At 39.9% G+C, this 15,940-nt stretch overlaps 1 protein-coding gene across 1 annotated transcript in view; it reads left to right on the top strand.

Annotated features, from left to right (window-relative positions):
- Positions 1–15,940, top strand: part of LOC104145627 (uncharacterized) — a 68,765-nt gene continuing 52,825 nt past the window's right edge. Inside the window, exons 1-8 of the mRNA XM_068941048.1 lie at positions 1–166; positions 429–529; positions 1,008–1,077; positions 2,002–2,132; positions 4,650–4,738; positions 7,298–7,397; positions 8,737–8,780; positions 9,995–10,072. Coding sequence (XP_068797149.1) covers positions 1–166; positions 429–529; positions 1,008–1,077; positions 2,002–2,132; positions 4,650–4,738; positions 7,298–7,397; positions 8,737–8,780; positions 9,995–10,072 — 779 coding nt within the window. The remainder of the gene's footprint in view (positions 167–428; positions 530–1,007; positions 1,078–2,001; positions 2,133–4,649; positions 4,739–7,297; positions 7,398–8,736; positions 8,781–9,994; positions 10,073–15,940) is intronic.

Here is a 15,940-nt window from a genome sequence, read left to right on the forward strand (position 1 = left end):
ATGAGCTGCGCCGCGCTGCTGGGTCGCCGGGGGCCGCGGGTCCTGCGGGCCGCCGCCGGCCCGGCCGGCTGGAGCAGGCGGCGCAGCGGCGGGTGCGAGCCGCCGGCGGGCGGCGCCGTGCGCATCGGCTGCGCCTCGGGCTTCTGGGGGGACACGGCGACCGCAGGTAGGCGGCGGCGGCAGCCCGGGGGCCGCCGGGCCGGGCCGGGCAGCGGGCGGCAGCTCGCAGCGCCCCGAGCCGCCGCGTTGCGTAAGCGGCCGGGGCGAAGCCGCCGCCGCCGCCGCCGCCGCCGCCGCCCGGGCAGAGCGGCCCCGCGGCGGGAGCGGGTGGGCGGCGAGGCCCTGGCGGCGGCGGGGAGCTGGCGGCGGCGGCGGGCGGAGGGGCCCGGGCGGTGGGAGCTCACGGCCAGCGCGTCTCCGCCCGCCAGTGCCGCAGCTGCTGTACGGAGGGAAGCTGGACTTCCTCGTCTTCGACTACCTCTCCGAGATCACCATGTCGCTGCTGACGGCCGCCAAGGCCGGGTCGCCCGTAAGTAGCTGCGGCGCTGCCCCGGTGGGACCGGCGAGGGTCAGGGCCTGGCAACGCGCCCGCCGGGGGCAGTGGCTGCCCCGGCCCCCAAAGCAGAGCGGCTCCCGGCGCAGGGCCGGGGCCGGCCGGCGGCGCGGGGGGGGCCGCCCCGGGCCCAGCGCCCCCGGGCGAGGCTGGAGGCGGCCCTTGCCAGGCCCCCTTCCGAGCTGCATCGCCCTGCCGGCTCCGCCCGGCCTCTGCCCGCCTCTTGGGCAAGCGGCCCCTTCGCTTCTGCGTTTTCCTACTCGCATGCCGTTGCTTGTTCTCACAAGCCGGGCGTTTTACTTGGTCCCGAGTGAAAACGAGCGCGTCCTCTTCCGCAGCGTTACGTAAGCGTTGCGAGAAGTGGTTGCTCGCCAGTGTTTTCTCCCCTCAGCCACGAAAAGGGGGTTGGGTTGACTTATCCATAACAGCGAGTTACAGCTTGTTGTTGTTTCAGGCTTTGGGTTACGCTCCTGACTTTGTCTCCGCCGCAGTGGCTCCCTACATAAAAGACCTTCACAGGAAAGGTACGCCGCTCTTCGCGCGAGTGCGTATGTTCGTGACGTTCAGTCGTCGTTTGGATGTGTTTTCCTTAGTGCGTCTTAACTAGAAGCAGCTGCTTTCCACCCCGCGTTTTGCTCTTCTCTGAGAATAATATTTTAAACACCAGCAGAAGTCTCATCCCTGATTTTGACAAGTGCGAAGTGGAAATCTAGTGGTAACACTTGAACTGGGTCAATTTAAAATGCTTGCCTGTAAGTATAAACATACACGTATCTCCATGTAATTATTATTCTAGCTTTAATTCGGGAGTGGAAGATAACTTTGTCTGCGAATCTTTGCGTTGAAAACGTCTGAAGTCTGTTTTGACAAACTAAAAACTTGTCAACGTTCCCAAATAGTTCTAGCTTTTTATATACAAACGTTACTTATTTTCTGCTCACTTATTTCTCTTGCCATTTATATTAGTATGTTTTCGTAGCTCACTCAGTTTGAAAGGAAAAAGTGAATTATTTCTCCTAAGCTTCCAATACAGTCTGCAATTTATATATAGATGCATAGATCTGTTAAAATGAAGTAGTATGAAGAGCACAGCTGCTCTGAACGACCAATGTCAAACGTTGTGGTTGTGGGAACTGTTGTGACGCTGTCTGTTTTATCCTCATCATGTCTGTGTCTCTTCAGTTACTTTCCATACGTGAAGAGATGGTGTATAAATGCAAGATGATCTATAGCAATTATTTTGCTGTATAACCCTTCTACAGCGACTCAATCCTTTTATTTCACAGTATAATGCAGGTTGATACTTCAATGTAATTTTAATGCGCTACGTGATTAGATGTCTGACACCTTGCAGAGGTGATGTCTTGCTTGTGTTTCTGCATGCTTTAAGTGTCTGAAATACAGATGATTGTTAATGCTGCTGAACTTGGCTTGTCTTTTTTGTTTAGGTGTTCGCGTCATCAGTAATGCCGGAGGAATTAACCCACTTGCTTGTGCGGCTGCCCTTCAGGAGGTGGCAAAGAAAGCAGATGTTGACTTGAAAATAGCCGTTGTTGCTGGAGATGACCTAATGAGTGAGGTATTTTACTTTGTCTTAAGGCTTAGTAGAATTGTGAAAGTTCTTTTCTATAGCAAAAGATGGCATTTATTATCCAATGAGAACTTCTTTTGTGCATCTTTATGCAGTATCTTTCTACTGCTAAAAGCATCTAAAAATTGCTGCTTCATTTTGTTTTTTTTTTTTTTTTAATGCATGAAAATAATCTTTGACACATTTTGTTTGGTGTGTAAAGGGGTGAATTTCGTTCTCAGTCTGCTGCTGTGTGCCTTTTTGAAGCAGACTTTGAATCCCTGATTTAAAGTCTTCTCTCTCTTCAGGAGACTATAGGATGTGCTGTTACTTACTGCTTCTGTCTAAACTAAATAATAATGCCTACCTAATCTCTTAAACTAAGATGTGGTGTAGTTACCACGTATTCCAAGTGTTCATGCCTCCTGGCTGGTTTTAGTAGTTTGCACTCATTACCTGCTGTTACTTTGCTTATATCCAGTAAGGTAGCTTTAAGTGGGAGAGCTGAAGTTTGAATCTCTTCACAGAATTTGAAATCTAGAGAGGAAGTGTGTGGCTTTTTTTTGGTCTTATTTTAAAGGACTTTCATTCCTGTATAAAATCTGTTTCTGCAAAAAATGTTGGGCGTACCTGAAAAGATACCATGAAAACCATTCTATGCATTGGTAACATTTAAGAGGTGATAGGTTTGAGCTACAGTTCAATCTCTGCCTGCAACTTGACAAATTATTAATTTCCATAGACTCTGATTAGTCCTTGCATGGGATTGAGTACGGAAGAAGTTTGAATAAACTTTTCTTCACAAATTATGTGCAATACTTTGACTTTCTTTCAAGAAATGTTTGTCCTATTGAAATTAGCGTAACATCAGTGGTCCAGTAGTTCATTACTGGTATGATGGTGGAATGGTTGTTATTTGAGCTTGGCATGGATATCTCTGATCTGAAATGGATCGTTTTCTGTGTTATTGTCGGTACATAACTGATATGAGCAAAATACAGCTTTAGAGATAACTTTATAGTTTTGACACCAAAAATCATAAATGACAGTAGGAAATGTTATTTGTAGTTTTGAAGATTTCAGTCCTTACCCATAGTATACTAAATTCAATAGAAACAGAAGGATTTTTTTAATGCTAGGTTACCAGCTAATTATCATAGTGATAACGGTGGTGGAAAATACTTGGAGAAAAGGTTGAAGGTAAATACACTTTAAAAAACAATTTTTTTAAAAAATTAATGTTATCAAATGATCTCAAAAAGAAAGATCAGCTGTCAGAAAAGTTGTCAAGGTGCTATGAATATTCCAGGTCAATATGTTGAGAAGTGTCCAGGAAAAGTTCTACTATTTATAAAATGTCAACTATTCTCTAACCTGATTGATGCTCTGTTAGGAGTTGCCGAATCTGGTAGTCTGATAGAGGTGAGGCTGCTGCAGCTCCATGTCCATAAGTCCAACCACTGGCAAGGCTGAGCATGTATTTCTCATAGGTGCATGTGCACACTGTATATGTTCGTGTGTGTGTATATATATATGCACACAAACACACATAGATGTGTATAGAAACATACACACATGTATATACAGGTGTGCATATATGTGTTAAGTTGCATATACACCCATCTACACACGCACACACAAATTAGGCAGACACACAAGCCAGTCACATGGTTCAGCGCATACAGAAGAGACAATACTCACGCAAACACAAGCAGCATGAGTGACCTAATCTGTTTCCCATCTCCACATGATCACGATAAAAGCTCACTGGTGGAAAATATATACAATATGGATGATCCCTCTAGTAGCTGAGCTCGGACACTCAGTCTGTCCAATAGCTGGCCCTTAGATCCACCTGGTCTTCCCAGTTACTAGCACCTGGGCGTGTGAGCTCCCAAGGTGTGCAGCCCTGCTCCAGCTGCTGGTTCTCAGACCTTCACGCTCTGTCTCGTGCATGCATGTATGCTCTAAGGACCCTGCCAGAAAGTAGCCCTAGACGTTGGGTCAGTCCAGTTGCCTGCCTCTGGATCCCCTAGTCTGCCCAGTTGCCTCATGCACAGACAAACACACTCGCGTGCAAATGGGTCTTTCTGGTAACAAGGTGTACTGTGGAAAACAGCAAAGCGTTGCCTGGAGCTACAGTATTAGCCTTGTTTTCTGGCCGTGCAACCGTTGCTGTTACAGCAGACATGTTTTTTTGGTGTGGTTTGATTTATTCAGTTCTACAGGAATTAAAGACAGTTTGAAACCCTAAAGAATATATCCGCTCGTTGTGATTGATCATCTGTGAATGCACTTGCATTCTTTAAAGACTGATTTCTTTTTCAGTGTGCAGGAACACTATGATTAAAAGTGTGTCTAAAGCTGCAAGTTGTTGAACTGATTTGTATTTTGTTTTGAATTCCAACAATTATGCTTTTCTTAAGAGTTGCTACAAAGTGGATCTGTTGTCTGAAATCAATAAAAGGTTTACAGTAAATACTACAAGATATTCATAGACTTGAGTTTTGTTTTTTCTTTTAATAGAAAGAGAACCTGAAAGGAGCTGGTATCACTGATTTAGAGAGTGGCAAACAATTTCCAGAGAGCGTTCACAGCATGAATGTGTACCTTGGGTGAGTTACGTAAACAAGTTGTTTTTATTGGGGTGGGAGGGAGAGTAACATATTGACTACGTGACATGATTTTGATTTGTAGGTAGAACAACCTAGTATTTAAAGTTGTCCATTACATAATTAAAGCAAACAGAAAAAATAAATTTATTTCCTTTATTGCTTCTAAATAATTTTCTAATTTAGAACTTTGCCAGTTGTGCCTCTTTAGCATGACATCTCCTGAGACTCTTCAGGTTTTAGTTCAAGCTAAAATCACTAGTTTAATTATAACAATCCCCCAAATCCCTTTGCATATGCAGAGTATCCTATCACTTCATGGAGCGGGGTTGTTCAGGATTGTCATCCCTAGAGAAACACAACTCGGGAGCTGAGGTACCCTGACACGTGATGAATGCTGTAGAAGCCTGCAGTATGTCAGGCTGATTTGTGTGTCAGATTTTGTGCTTTTGAAACTCTGGAGGCTGCCTTTTTGGAACAGATGACTGTTGTGAAAGACGTTAGGTGCTCTCTTCAAAATACTGAACACCTCCTGACAACCTCTTAAGTGCGAGTGTTCTAACTGCCTGTTTGTGAATGGTGACATTGCAAGTGCAAATTATGACATTTGCATTGTCGTCATCAGTTTCCTCAGAGGAATCAAGGTAAATCAAGTTTATCAAAAGTGAAGGACTGAGAAATGGCCAAGAGTCAGGCATTCCCAAAAGCTAGCATCTCTTCCAGTTGACAGTCCTGGTGATCCTGCTTTTGCTTTTTCACCCTTTATGCCCTATATACCATCCCTTCTGTATTTCTTTTCTGTGTATTTCTTAAGTCCCTACACACAGCACCCCTTAATTATTACATTAATCTTTTTTGGGGAAAAACTGCCCTGCTCTCTCTTGTGTCACTGTCACGGCAATTTCTAGAAATGCATCACTGGCACGTGGCAGGGTATGACTGTACCCTAATCTAATACAAAATATGTTTTTCTCTATAAAACAAAGATCTTCTAATAGCTTACTCTTTCGATTTGTATTTAGTGTTTCCTGTTATAGTTGTTACTAGATTTTCTGTTTGTTAATCTTTGATTCACAACATTTGTGGATCATAAGTAACTGAGGTCTAAGAAATAATGATTAATATTTATAACCGTAAGAAAGTGTTAACTCCAATCTTGAATGAGTCATGTTTTATTCATGATTTAAAAAAAAAAAAAAAGTCCAACTCAAAGCAGAGAGGACAAAAGCAGACCAGTTATCAGGATAATGCATTCTAAAATTCTGCTTCTGCTCAGCTTTGCCAACAAGTGCTACAACAGCAGAGAAAGGAGAGTCTTGCTCTTTATTTTCTAATGCAGTGAACATTTCTTTATGGACTGCTTATTCTCGGATGAGTTGAAATGCAAAGCTACTACCAGTCCTTTAGTCCTTTTAGTTGTACTTCATAAGTTACATTTTTCTTTGACATCACCAGCAGTGGAGGCTTATTTGTAAAGCAAAGGGAAATTTATATATGCCTGTAAAACAATTTGAAATCATAACGTACTGGGTAAAATCTGTAAGTTCTGCAGATTGATCTGGTTTTTTTTAATTCCTTAAGTCAGGTGTGTTTACAGTTTGAGAGGGTGGTTGGTTGGTTGTGGTTTTTTGTTGATTTATTTTTGATTCAGAATGTAAACTCCACCTGAAGAATTTGCATTGAGATGTAGATTCTGAAGTGTTTCTTCTGTCCCTCCTGATTTGGACTATTATAAATTTTGCAGACTGAACTCATGTACATCTTTAATAATAAGATCCAGACTGCTGCTACACTTAGTGACATATACTACTTTTTTAAAGGTAGTTATGCAGTTGCTGTGTCACTGTCCTGCATATTTGCATGCAGAAATCCTATTTATGCTGCTTACCAGTGACTGTTACTTCACACTGTGCTCAGAGGTATAAATTCTTCTGGTATACTGCATATATGCTTATTTATCTGGCTAATATCCTTTAGTCTATGTAGGATTGGCTACATATGTATTTATTTACCTTGTAGGTTATTTATATCATTAAGATAATTTCTGTGCATTCTAACCTTTTTCTTAACAAGAGCAGGACTAAGTCTCTTTATAGAAACTTAAGAACAAAATCAAGATTTTTCTAAAAAGCACCCAAATAATGTGGTGTGTGTTTTCAAGCTGCTTATTTCGTGAAGAATAGAAGGATCCAGTACAGAGCATGGGTTTAGAAGCCAGGAGACGCGCGTTCTGGGCAAAGATTTTTTACTAACCTTCTGTGTAAACTTGAGCAGTTCACCTGGATGAATATTTTCAAGCACTGCTAATTCTGACTGGGCTAACTAATCTGGAATATCTGTTGCCTCAATTTCTTCAAAAATAATTAGTTTACAATGCTCTTCTTTAGAGTGGTGGATGTTATTTTTAAAAACACTCACTGTGTATACAAAATGACTGATTGATCGTTAATTTATGTGATCAGGACATGTAAGTGATTTTTATCCTATCTGTGGCAAGCAACTGGTTTTTAAACGGCATTTTAAAAAGTGAGAACGCACATTGTTTTATTTTGTCATCTTCAGAGCAAGACCAATAAGCAGGGCTCTTGACCTTGGAGCTGATATTGTTGTGACTGGTAGATGTGTTGACAGCGGGATTGTATTGGGACCCCTCATTCATTCAGTAAGTTCAAGTTAATTATCATATGATGCTGAACGTATGGGAATTCAGTAATCATTGTCAGATGTTTCTGCTCCTTATGAAAATAAAGATGCAAAAATAAAAATAGTGAACTCTTAACTTTTTTTTTCTTTCTTTTTTTTTTTTTTGCTTACGTGCATGAAGCTTTACCAACTTTCACTGCTTCTAAATTTATGGCAGGAATATTTAAACATGTATATACCATGAAACTGGAAATCATCTCAATGAAGTTCAGGGAATTTTGCCTTGTCTTACCAGGATTTCGCTTTTAACTTCTTCCACTTTCAAATTTAGTGCATAAGGCTAAGAAACATATAATTTTCTTTACCACAAGGTGGCGCTTGTAGATCTCGTTTTCTTTTAGGGGAAAAGGCTTGTGAGGTGGTCTAAAACAGTGGCCTTTTTCAATGGGTAAGCAGTTTTATTTGAAGAAGTTGAGTTTCAGTGTGACGTTTTTCAAATTCTTTCAGTTTCAAGAAATAATAAAAGGCAGGGTATGTGGTTTTCTGCAGTGTTTTTAATAGCATGTACACCTTTTTGAATGACCACACGTTGTGGAACATTCAAGATTTCTTTTGGTACACATTTACAAATATACTGGGATACATGTTAATGTCTAGTTACAGATGTCCTTTCTAAAACTTATTACTTATTTGACTTCATGCATATAAAATACTGTATAATCTCTAGTTAAACTTCCCCTCTTATAATTGCCGTTATGACTTCTTATTCTATTCCTATCTATTTATATACTCAAAACAGTTGCCAGCATATATTATTTACTCTAGAGAGGCCTTATCTGTTATTTATGTCTTATGGTGGATTCTGTTAAATCCTAAGTAAGAAACAAGGAATATATTGTTTGCGTTACATTGAACTTATAAAAACAATCTGTAGTTGCACGGACCAGTAGTGATCCAGGAACTGATAAATTTCAAAAATTGGGAAAATAGTGCTTTGTTTATGTGGCACAACATATTTGTTAGATATTTAACCCTATAGTATATGCAAGTTTTGAAGATTTTGAAAGTCGTCCGTTTAAAGTATTATGAAGAGGATGAGACTTTGAGAATTTATTTTAGTTTGGACGTATTAATAAGAGGAAAACTGAAACACATCGGAACTCTTTTACTCTCTTACAGTGTAGCAACTCAAATCCACCTGCAGCTCCTACCAACTAGTTAGATTGTTGTTCAGATTTCTGCAGTTACTTAGAAAATATGTACAATGTGTTGTTGCTCAGAGCAGTGAACATACTATATGCTGTTTCCTGTATTGTATAAAATGTTGTATATGTAACATATTTGTATTTTTCTTCTAGTTTGGCTGGAATAGGGATGAATTTGACTTATTAGCTGCAGGAAGGTAAATGATATAAGAGGAAATGGGTAAAATTATGTTCGATATCAAATAACATCAGAATGACAGATCTTTAATGTGCAAAATCCCTAAGTGCTCGTATTACTGATTTCATTTGTTGGAATGTTACAGTTAGGCTCACTTAATAATCTGTTGTTGGAACTGAAATCATAAAAACTTCACTTTGGAACGATTTAAAATAACAAAATGAGGGAAAGAGTGAATGATTAAACAGCATAACTTTTTCTTCTTGTCCGTTTTGTGTCAAAAGAGGTGAAGTCTTACAGTACAGACCAGTGGTTCCCAGCTTTTCCTATTTGGGCATCACTGTTACTAGTTGAGATGGCAGCAGCTCTTGTCCTCAAACATGCACAGAAGGAAAGATTCAGTCATTGGTCAGCATCCATATATGGTTTTGCAGAAGCTAAGTGTGAGTATCCCCCTTTGCAAAACTAGTTGTAAATCCCAAGGTTAGGAATCGGATGTGGAAAGTACAGGGTAAAAATCTGCTTTATCTAATTTAACTTTCTGCATCACCTTTACTGTATTGAAGTCCATAAAAATGAATGACTACTTAGGTGATCTAAGTGCACCTAGTAGTAGTATTTTGGAGCTCCTATGGCTCGAGAATAAATACGGAAAGAAGTTCTGGCTCCAGTGAATTGGAGATATAGTGAGCAACCATTTGGTTTAGAGAGAGCAGGATTTCTCTCATAGCTCTTTTAAGTATTCAGTATTTACAGAATATGGCAATCAAAGATTTGAAAATCGTAATACGATAGTTCAGGGATGTCCTTCACCTTTTGATTGAGACCTTATAGTTCTTGATTAAAAGTGGGCTTTGCGTGTTTAGTTGTTAACAATGCAAACCAACCAGAATACTGAATTTTGATGAAGATTTTTGGAAACGAGCACTCAAATTTTGGTGTCAGATGATGTCTTTTTAGACTGTTTTCACTTTTTTTTTTTTTTTAAGAAAGTTCATTTGTTCCTTCATGTAGAATTCTAGTTTTTTCAAGCCTTCTTAGGTTAGACTTTCAAAATCCTTAGTCATATTTAGTGCAAAGTTTGTAAACATAGTACTGGATGCTTATGAAAAAAAATTTAGCGTATTCTGTTATTTAGCGTTCTTTTCATTGTACTATAATATTTTCAGGCTGGATTTGTGAAACCTTGTTTTACAAAATACTTAATTATTTGAATGTGTGTCATCTTCCCAGCCTTGCAGGTCATCTCATTGAATGTGGTGCTCAGTGTACAGGTGGAATATTCACTGACTGGCATGCAGTACCCGACTGGTAGGTAACCGTGACATCGGCATGCATGTTTATAGGGAACCAAAGATAAGGTTTCCTGCTATTTCTGTGTTGTGAAATCTGTTTTCACTTTTTATGGAGGAAGAGGGAGGAGGAGCAGTATTTGCCTTTTCATATTTTCCGGCCTTAGAGTTCATTCTCCCTCTTCAAATTTTCCTTTCAGGTCAACTGGAGACTTTGGTAACTTGAAAAGCAGATAATTTGAAACATTTATCAGCCCTTTTATTTTATTTTATTTTTTTCTTCTCTCTTTTGGTGTTTCCTTTTCTGTCGTCTGCTTTTTGGAAAAGTTTATTATAGTTTTTGATAGATCACTATATGTAATGGGAAAGACAATAAGAATATTTTATGTGCTCTTTTGTCAGTCTTCGATTAGATCACAGGCGCCTGTTGTGTAGTCACCACTCTCACATAATTTACTCTGGCAGGAATGACTATATGCCACAGTCCTCTCCTGACATATGACCTGATCTCCATAAGTGCATTGAACTGTCTGTTCATCCGAATACATTACTGTCCTTTCAAAGTTACATTCAGCTCATGTGTCCAGACCTACTGAATTAGACCTCCACAGAGGTAGGTCTCTTTCTGCCTGCTGAAAAAGGCCACAAGGAAGGTCTAGTGTAGCCTGCTTTCAATCAACTTGTTTTTGAATAGTTTAAAAGCAGTCAAGGAACATGTTTTATACAGGATGAATGATTCTGGGTGTGGTTTATTCACATTTTTCATGGGGTGAGAGGGAGGAATCTTGACCGCTGCCTTGTCGTGAGCAAGGCAGTGCTTCCATTATGTGACGAGTGAAGTGCTAGAGGAGGGATGTAAGAGAGAAGAGTGCTTTCATCTGGCCATACGCCTGCTGCCAAGCTGACTCTAGGAAGGAGGCCACTGGGAACAGTCTGTAGGTCAGATGCAGTGAATTAGCAGGACAGCCATGCCCTGTAGACGCGCTCGCTTGCCCCCCGCCCGCCCTTGTAATGGCTGTTGCTAATTCAGAGCTTGATCCCGATATTAGCGCTCCACTTCTGAGTCACTGAACACCGTTGACTTACAGGTGAAGACACGTATTACATGGAAGGGATGAGGGGCAGACGTTTCTCTTCACATATTAGAAGGCCATTACACCGGAACAAACTGCGCTTGCTCTTCATTATCATGTTCAATGGGAATGACAAATGTTAAATGACAAGATTTATAGTTACGAAACATTTTGCTCCGTTCAGAAGTTTATAAGTGCTAATCTTATCCCTGTGTCTGTATCTCTTGATGATTTTATTATGCTCCAACAGACCTTTGATTTGTGAAAGAATGAGGAACCATCCCCCTGTGGTTTTTTTTTTTTGTATTGAAGTACTGGCTTGTTCTTTATTTTTAAAGATTTTTCTGTAAGCAATGACAATCTAGTTTAAAAAAAAAAAAGGACGTTTGACTGTCTTAAGCCATGGGCTGCTGGAATAAGAATAGGAGTAATTTTACATACACAAATACACATTTATTAGACATGCATAACTAATACTAAGGCATATATATGTAAATCAGAGAGGTGTGTCTAAAATTACAATAGTCTTGTAGCATACAGCTGACTGGTAGTAACTTGAATTGCTACTAACGAGTATAGAAGATTAGCACTAAATACTGCTCTGTTACCTTATCCCCACCATCTGCATGCACACATTTGAACTGTGCCTGATTTTTATAACAATAATTTATTTACCTTCAGATTAAGTCTGTTGAAGCATTATTGCAGTGCCTTAGAACTGATAAATGTTTTTGTAATTCCAGGAAGTCTCAGGCATTTAATTGATCAAATTCTTGAAATGCAAGCATGGTATTCTGCCCATAGGATTTATTAGTAATGCTTTTCAAAACAAAAACCAAATCATTTTTGAGCTTTAAAATTTTGTATTTGGAGAGGCAGAATAGACGACTTGACTAAAGCAGACTTGTGGTCCAGTGTATTTGCTTGGGATATAGTGAAAAATTGATTTGTTAGAGCTTTACCTTTTTCTTTTCTTTTTCAAGAAATAGTTGTTTATTATAAATAGGTCCTAGTAAACTAAGGAGAAATACTATGAAAGTTTTTAGGTTGCAGATAAATGGATTTTCGATTTGCTAGCTTTATTAACAGTAGTCTGTTCATTCTTAAGCTAACAAAAAATGGCTTTTTTATTTGAACATTTGAAATTGGTTGTTAATACATGCAGGTTCATGTAATCTTATAATAATTATTCATATTTTCTCCGTAATGATCAAAACACGCAATATCTGCTGTCACCAGTATTGCTTATATTGCCAGTAGGTCAATGGAGTTCTCAAAGAAGATACTCGACTATAGTCTATTAATGATTTTTGCTTAGTTTAGAAAGAGGTACGTTTTTATCAATCTCTTGAAAGTAAGTTTGTGTAATTTAAATCTCAGTAAGTCCTAGTATCTGTGGTATGCAAAATTATGTCCAAACCAGCCCAACAGAGTCAGTAAATGCAGGAGGAAGAAGCCAAGTCGAATCCCTGTGTTGTCGTTAGTGCCTTTTATATGTGAAATTCTGACCACCATGAATACATTAGTGCAGCCAAGAATGCTTGTCATTCAGCTTTGCAGACATTTACTGGGCCTTTAGCACTAGAGTTTAAGAATACCTTTAGCACCATTTATGCTATTACCTCTGGAGACTAAACACTAGAGGGCAATCTCTCTCACTTGCATGTGCTTGCTCTCTTTCACTCTCTCGCTCTTGCACTCACACGCTTACCTTCATTATGGAATATGATTTGGTTGTGGTCAGACTCAGGTTATTCCATTGTCTGTGCCTTTTCTTTTTTTCCTCTCTTCTTGAGAATAGTCCACTTTGCTGTTCAGTCCTTGGCTATTGAAAAAGGTAAAAGTGTACTTTTAAGCAGGCCTGATGAGCATGGGTTTTTCTAACTTGTAGACAAAAATAAAGCAAATTATAGATCAAGTTTTAGACCTACAAGCCTTATCTGTCTACTGTTTAAGCATAAGCAAAAATCCATAAGTTATGGATAAATCGAGATTATTGTGTCTCTATGAGTACTGAGGCAATGAGTGGGACCTGCTACATTCATCCAACGTAATATTTTGAATTTTCTTGAACTATTTGGTACAGACCACTTTTGGAAACTGAATGCAACTGCCAAAGAGCGTTTTAGTTAAGTCTCAGGAACATTCATGTGGGTATATTGTGGCAATTGAATAGTTAGCTTTTAAAACCTAAGCTACTCTTCCTTTATCTTCATTGTCTCAGCAAAGTAGATTTTAATATAAAATGAGTAAAGTAAATCTTCTGACTCATGGCTCTCCAGATTGTTTTAGTTGTTAGAAGCTTGAGTTAATTGATTTCAGTCAGGTGGCCTAATGCACTGACACTTCTAGTTGTGCTGGATTGTAATGCTGGATGCATTGCTAATGTGCTTTAGTGTACTTAACTTGGAGGCAGGAATCTTGAAGCTGTGAAATTTCTACCAGTTTCCATTAAAACAGGCAGACAGGTAGAGAAGATGGACAGTATCTACTTCTCCAGTGAGGGGAAGGCTCCTGAAGTCATCCTTTTTGTGAGTTCTCTGATGTTTAGTAGAGAAGATGCAGGAAACCATTAATTCACAGTTTACGGAAGACTACCGAGTATACTTACTGATTTTAAGTAAATAAAGTTATCAAAAGACTCATTCCTTTTCTGTGTTTTGTCCAGTAATATGTTCTAGCGGATGGATAAAAGAGGCAATTAATATTTTTGCTTGATGCATCAGCACTCCCTGTTTAATGTCTAGCCGCAGCGATCAATAAGGAATTCACACTGAGTCCAAATGTACTGTGGTACCAAAAGTATATTGATAATGTGCAGCTCTGAATTTCTTTCTTGTTTAACCCTGGACATTGCTCTCTCTTATTATTTAGTGCCAGTAGATGACTAGTACTTTCTTTTATTTTGAAATGCAGGAGAGAATAAACTAAGGCTGATCAGTAGTAATCATTTTGAGGAGATGATAAACACTGACATTTTGCCCTAAGTCAAGAGTGTACAGTGGTTGAGACTGCATAATCCTCTGGCCTGGGATGACCAAAAGGGTAAGTCAATAGTTGTAGTCTCTAAGGGCTGGATTCAGATTGCTTAATTTGGGACCTGAACAGAATCCAGCATGCAAGTCCCGATCAGCAATGTGGAATGCCTTTCCTCTGCAGCACCATCTGTTTCCAGGCACCTGGAATCACTAGGCAGCCTGTCTGGTTGACCTGAAAATTCTCTGGGCATTTAGAGTGCTATGTACTGTGCATACTCTGAAGGGCCCTAGTCTGAGGAGACGGATGATATAGCTAAATTCTGCCTAAATCTGAATTGCAGCAGAGCTTAAAGACATGATGGATACCTGTATATCAAGAGATGCCTTACCCATAAATATGTGCTCAGCTTGCCTGAGGCATGCTAGCAGTTTTGAATTGGTTTGGAAAAAAAAAAAAAACATAGCTAGACGTCGTAGCGTTTCCTGCTTTTGCCTAATAGCATTGTGGCTAAAATACTTGCCCAGGGAGTTGAGAAACTTGGCTCTGAGCTCTGTTCAGCCTGAGGTTCATTGAGTCACATCCCAGGAAACTGTATTAGCTATAAAGCTGAAAGTTCATACCATAGCTTACTTGGGCCCCTGGCCACTTCCATGTCATATGCATTTTTGGGGAGGTGGTTGGGGAGTAGGGGATACCTTGTAGCATCTTCCTCCACAAGTATATATGCTACACTAACTGTCTTCTCCTGTGTTGCCAGTAATCAGTTCAGTTTGCCAGTAGTGGCCAGTGAGATACTTCAGGGTTTTGGTACTTAGAGAAATGGGGGAAGCAAGATCCAATTTTATCTCAGAAACTGTATTTTTCCACTGAGCATATCAGGACCGAATATGGATCATATATGATTATTATTTGTGTAATGCAAATAGTGTAAGATGTGCAACACAGCAAGAGAGAAGGATGTCTAAGAGCAGATCAAGTTCTCGTAGACGATTCATGTTACAGCTTGTGGGCATGTCTCAGGTGATAACGTTTCTCAGAGCCAAAACTGCAGAAGAATCAGCATTTTACACAGGAAAAAAATTGATCCAAGAGTAAATGTTTGTCAGGATGGAGAACTGACATGAGGTTCAATTTCAGAGCCTTAGTTCCTATTAGAGTAGGACAGTGACTGCAGATATGAGAAGCTGGCTTCAGCAGCAGAACCAGGTTGAACTTTGCTGCACCTATGCTGCAGTTAGTGAGGGCCTGCTTTACCTGTTAACTCCTCAGTTAACCCTGAATTGTAAGGGAGGGGAGCTGAGAGGTTTTTTTTTTGTTTTCTGAGGATTAATCTTAGCCTAGATTTATTCAGGGCTCTAGTTAATTAACCCAAATATACAAACCGCAACAGACATGTTGGATAAAGCAGTGGTAGTTACCATCTCCTTTCACAAACTTGATTTACAGTATTTCTTCTGTTTCAACTCCATATTAAAAGAACAGCTCAAAATGCTTCTAATAGTACTTTAATATTTTTATTTCTAGTGTTGGCTCTTATTAATTGCACAATCATATAATTTAATCGGAATAGATCTTACTAGTTTCTTTTCAGTTTTTGTCTGTGTTTTGTTTCGTTTTTTCTTGATATTGCCCCATCCTGCTGGGGGACTTTATCATTAAACTTATGCAGTCCTTTTATGAAAGCATGCCCTTTGGCTGCCATGACTGCAATTGACCACTGGTGAAGTGCAAGTTCACAGTTTTGTGGTTTAATTCCCTTGCTGTGTTGTACAAGGTTACGACTTGACCGTGGCTTACGTGAGTTTATGTTGGCACATTACAGAGCAGATTACGTA

The sequence above is a fragment of the Struthio camelus genome, chromosome 4, assembly GCF_040807025.1.
Source record: "Struthio camelus isolate bStrCam1 chromosome 4, bStrCam1.hap1, whole genome shotgun sequence".
NCBI lineage: Eukaryota > Metazoa > Chordata > Aves > Struthioniformes > Struthionidae > Struthio > Struthio camelus.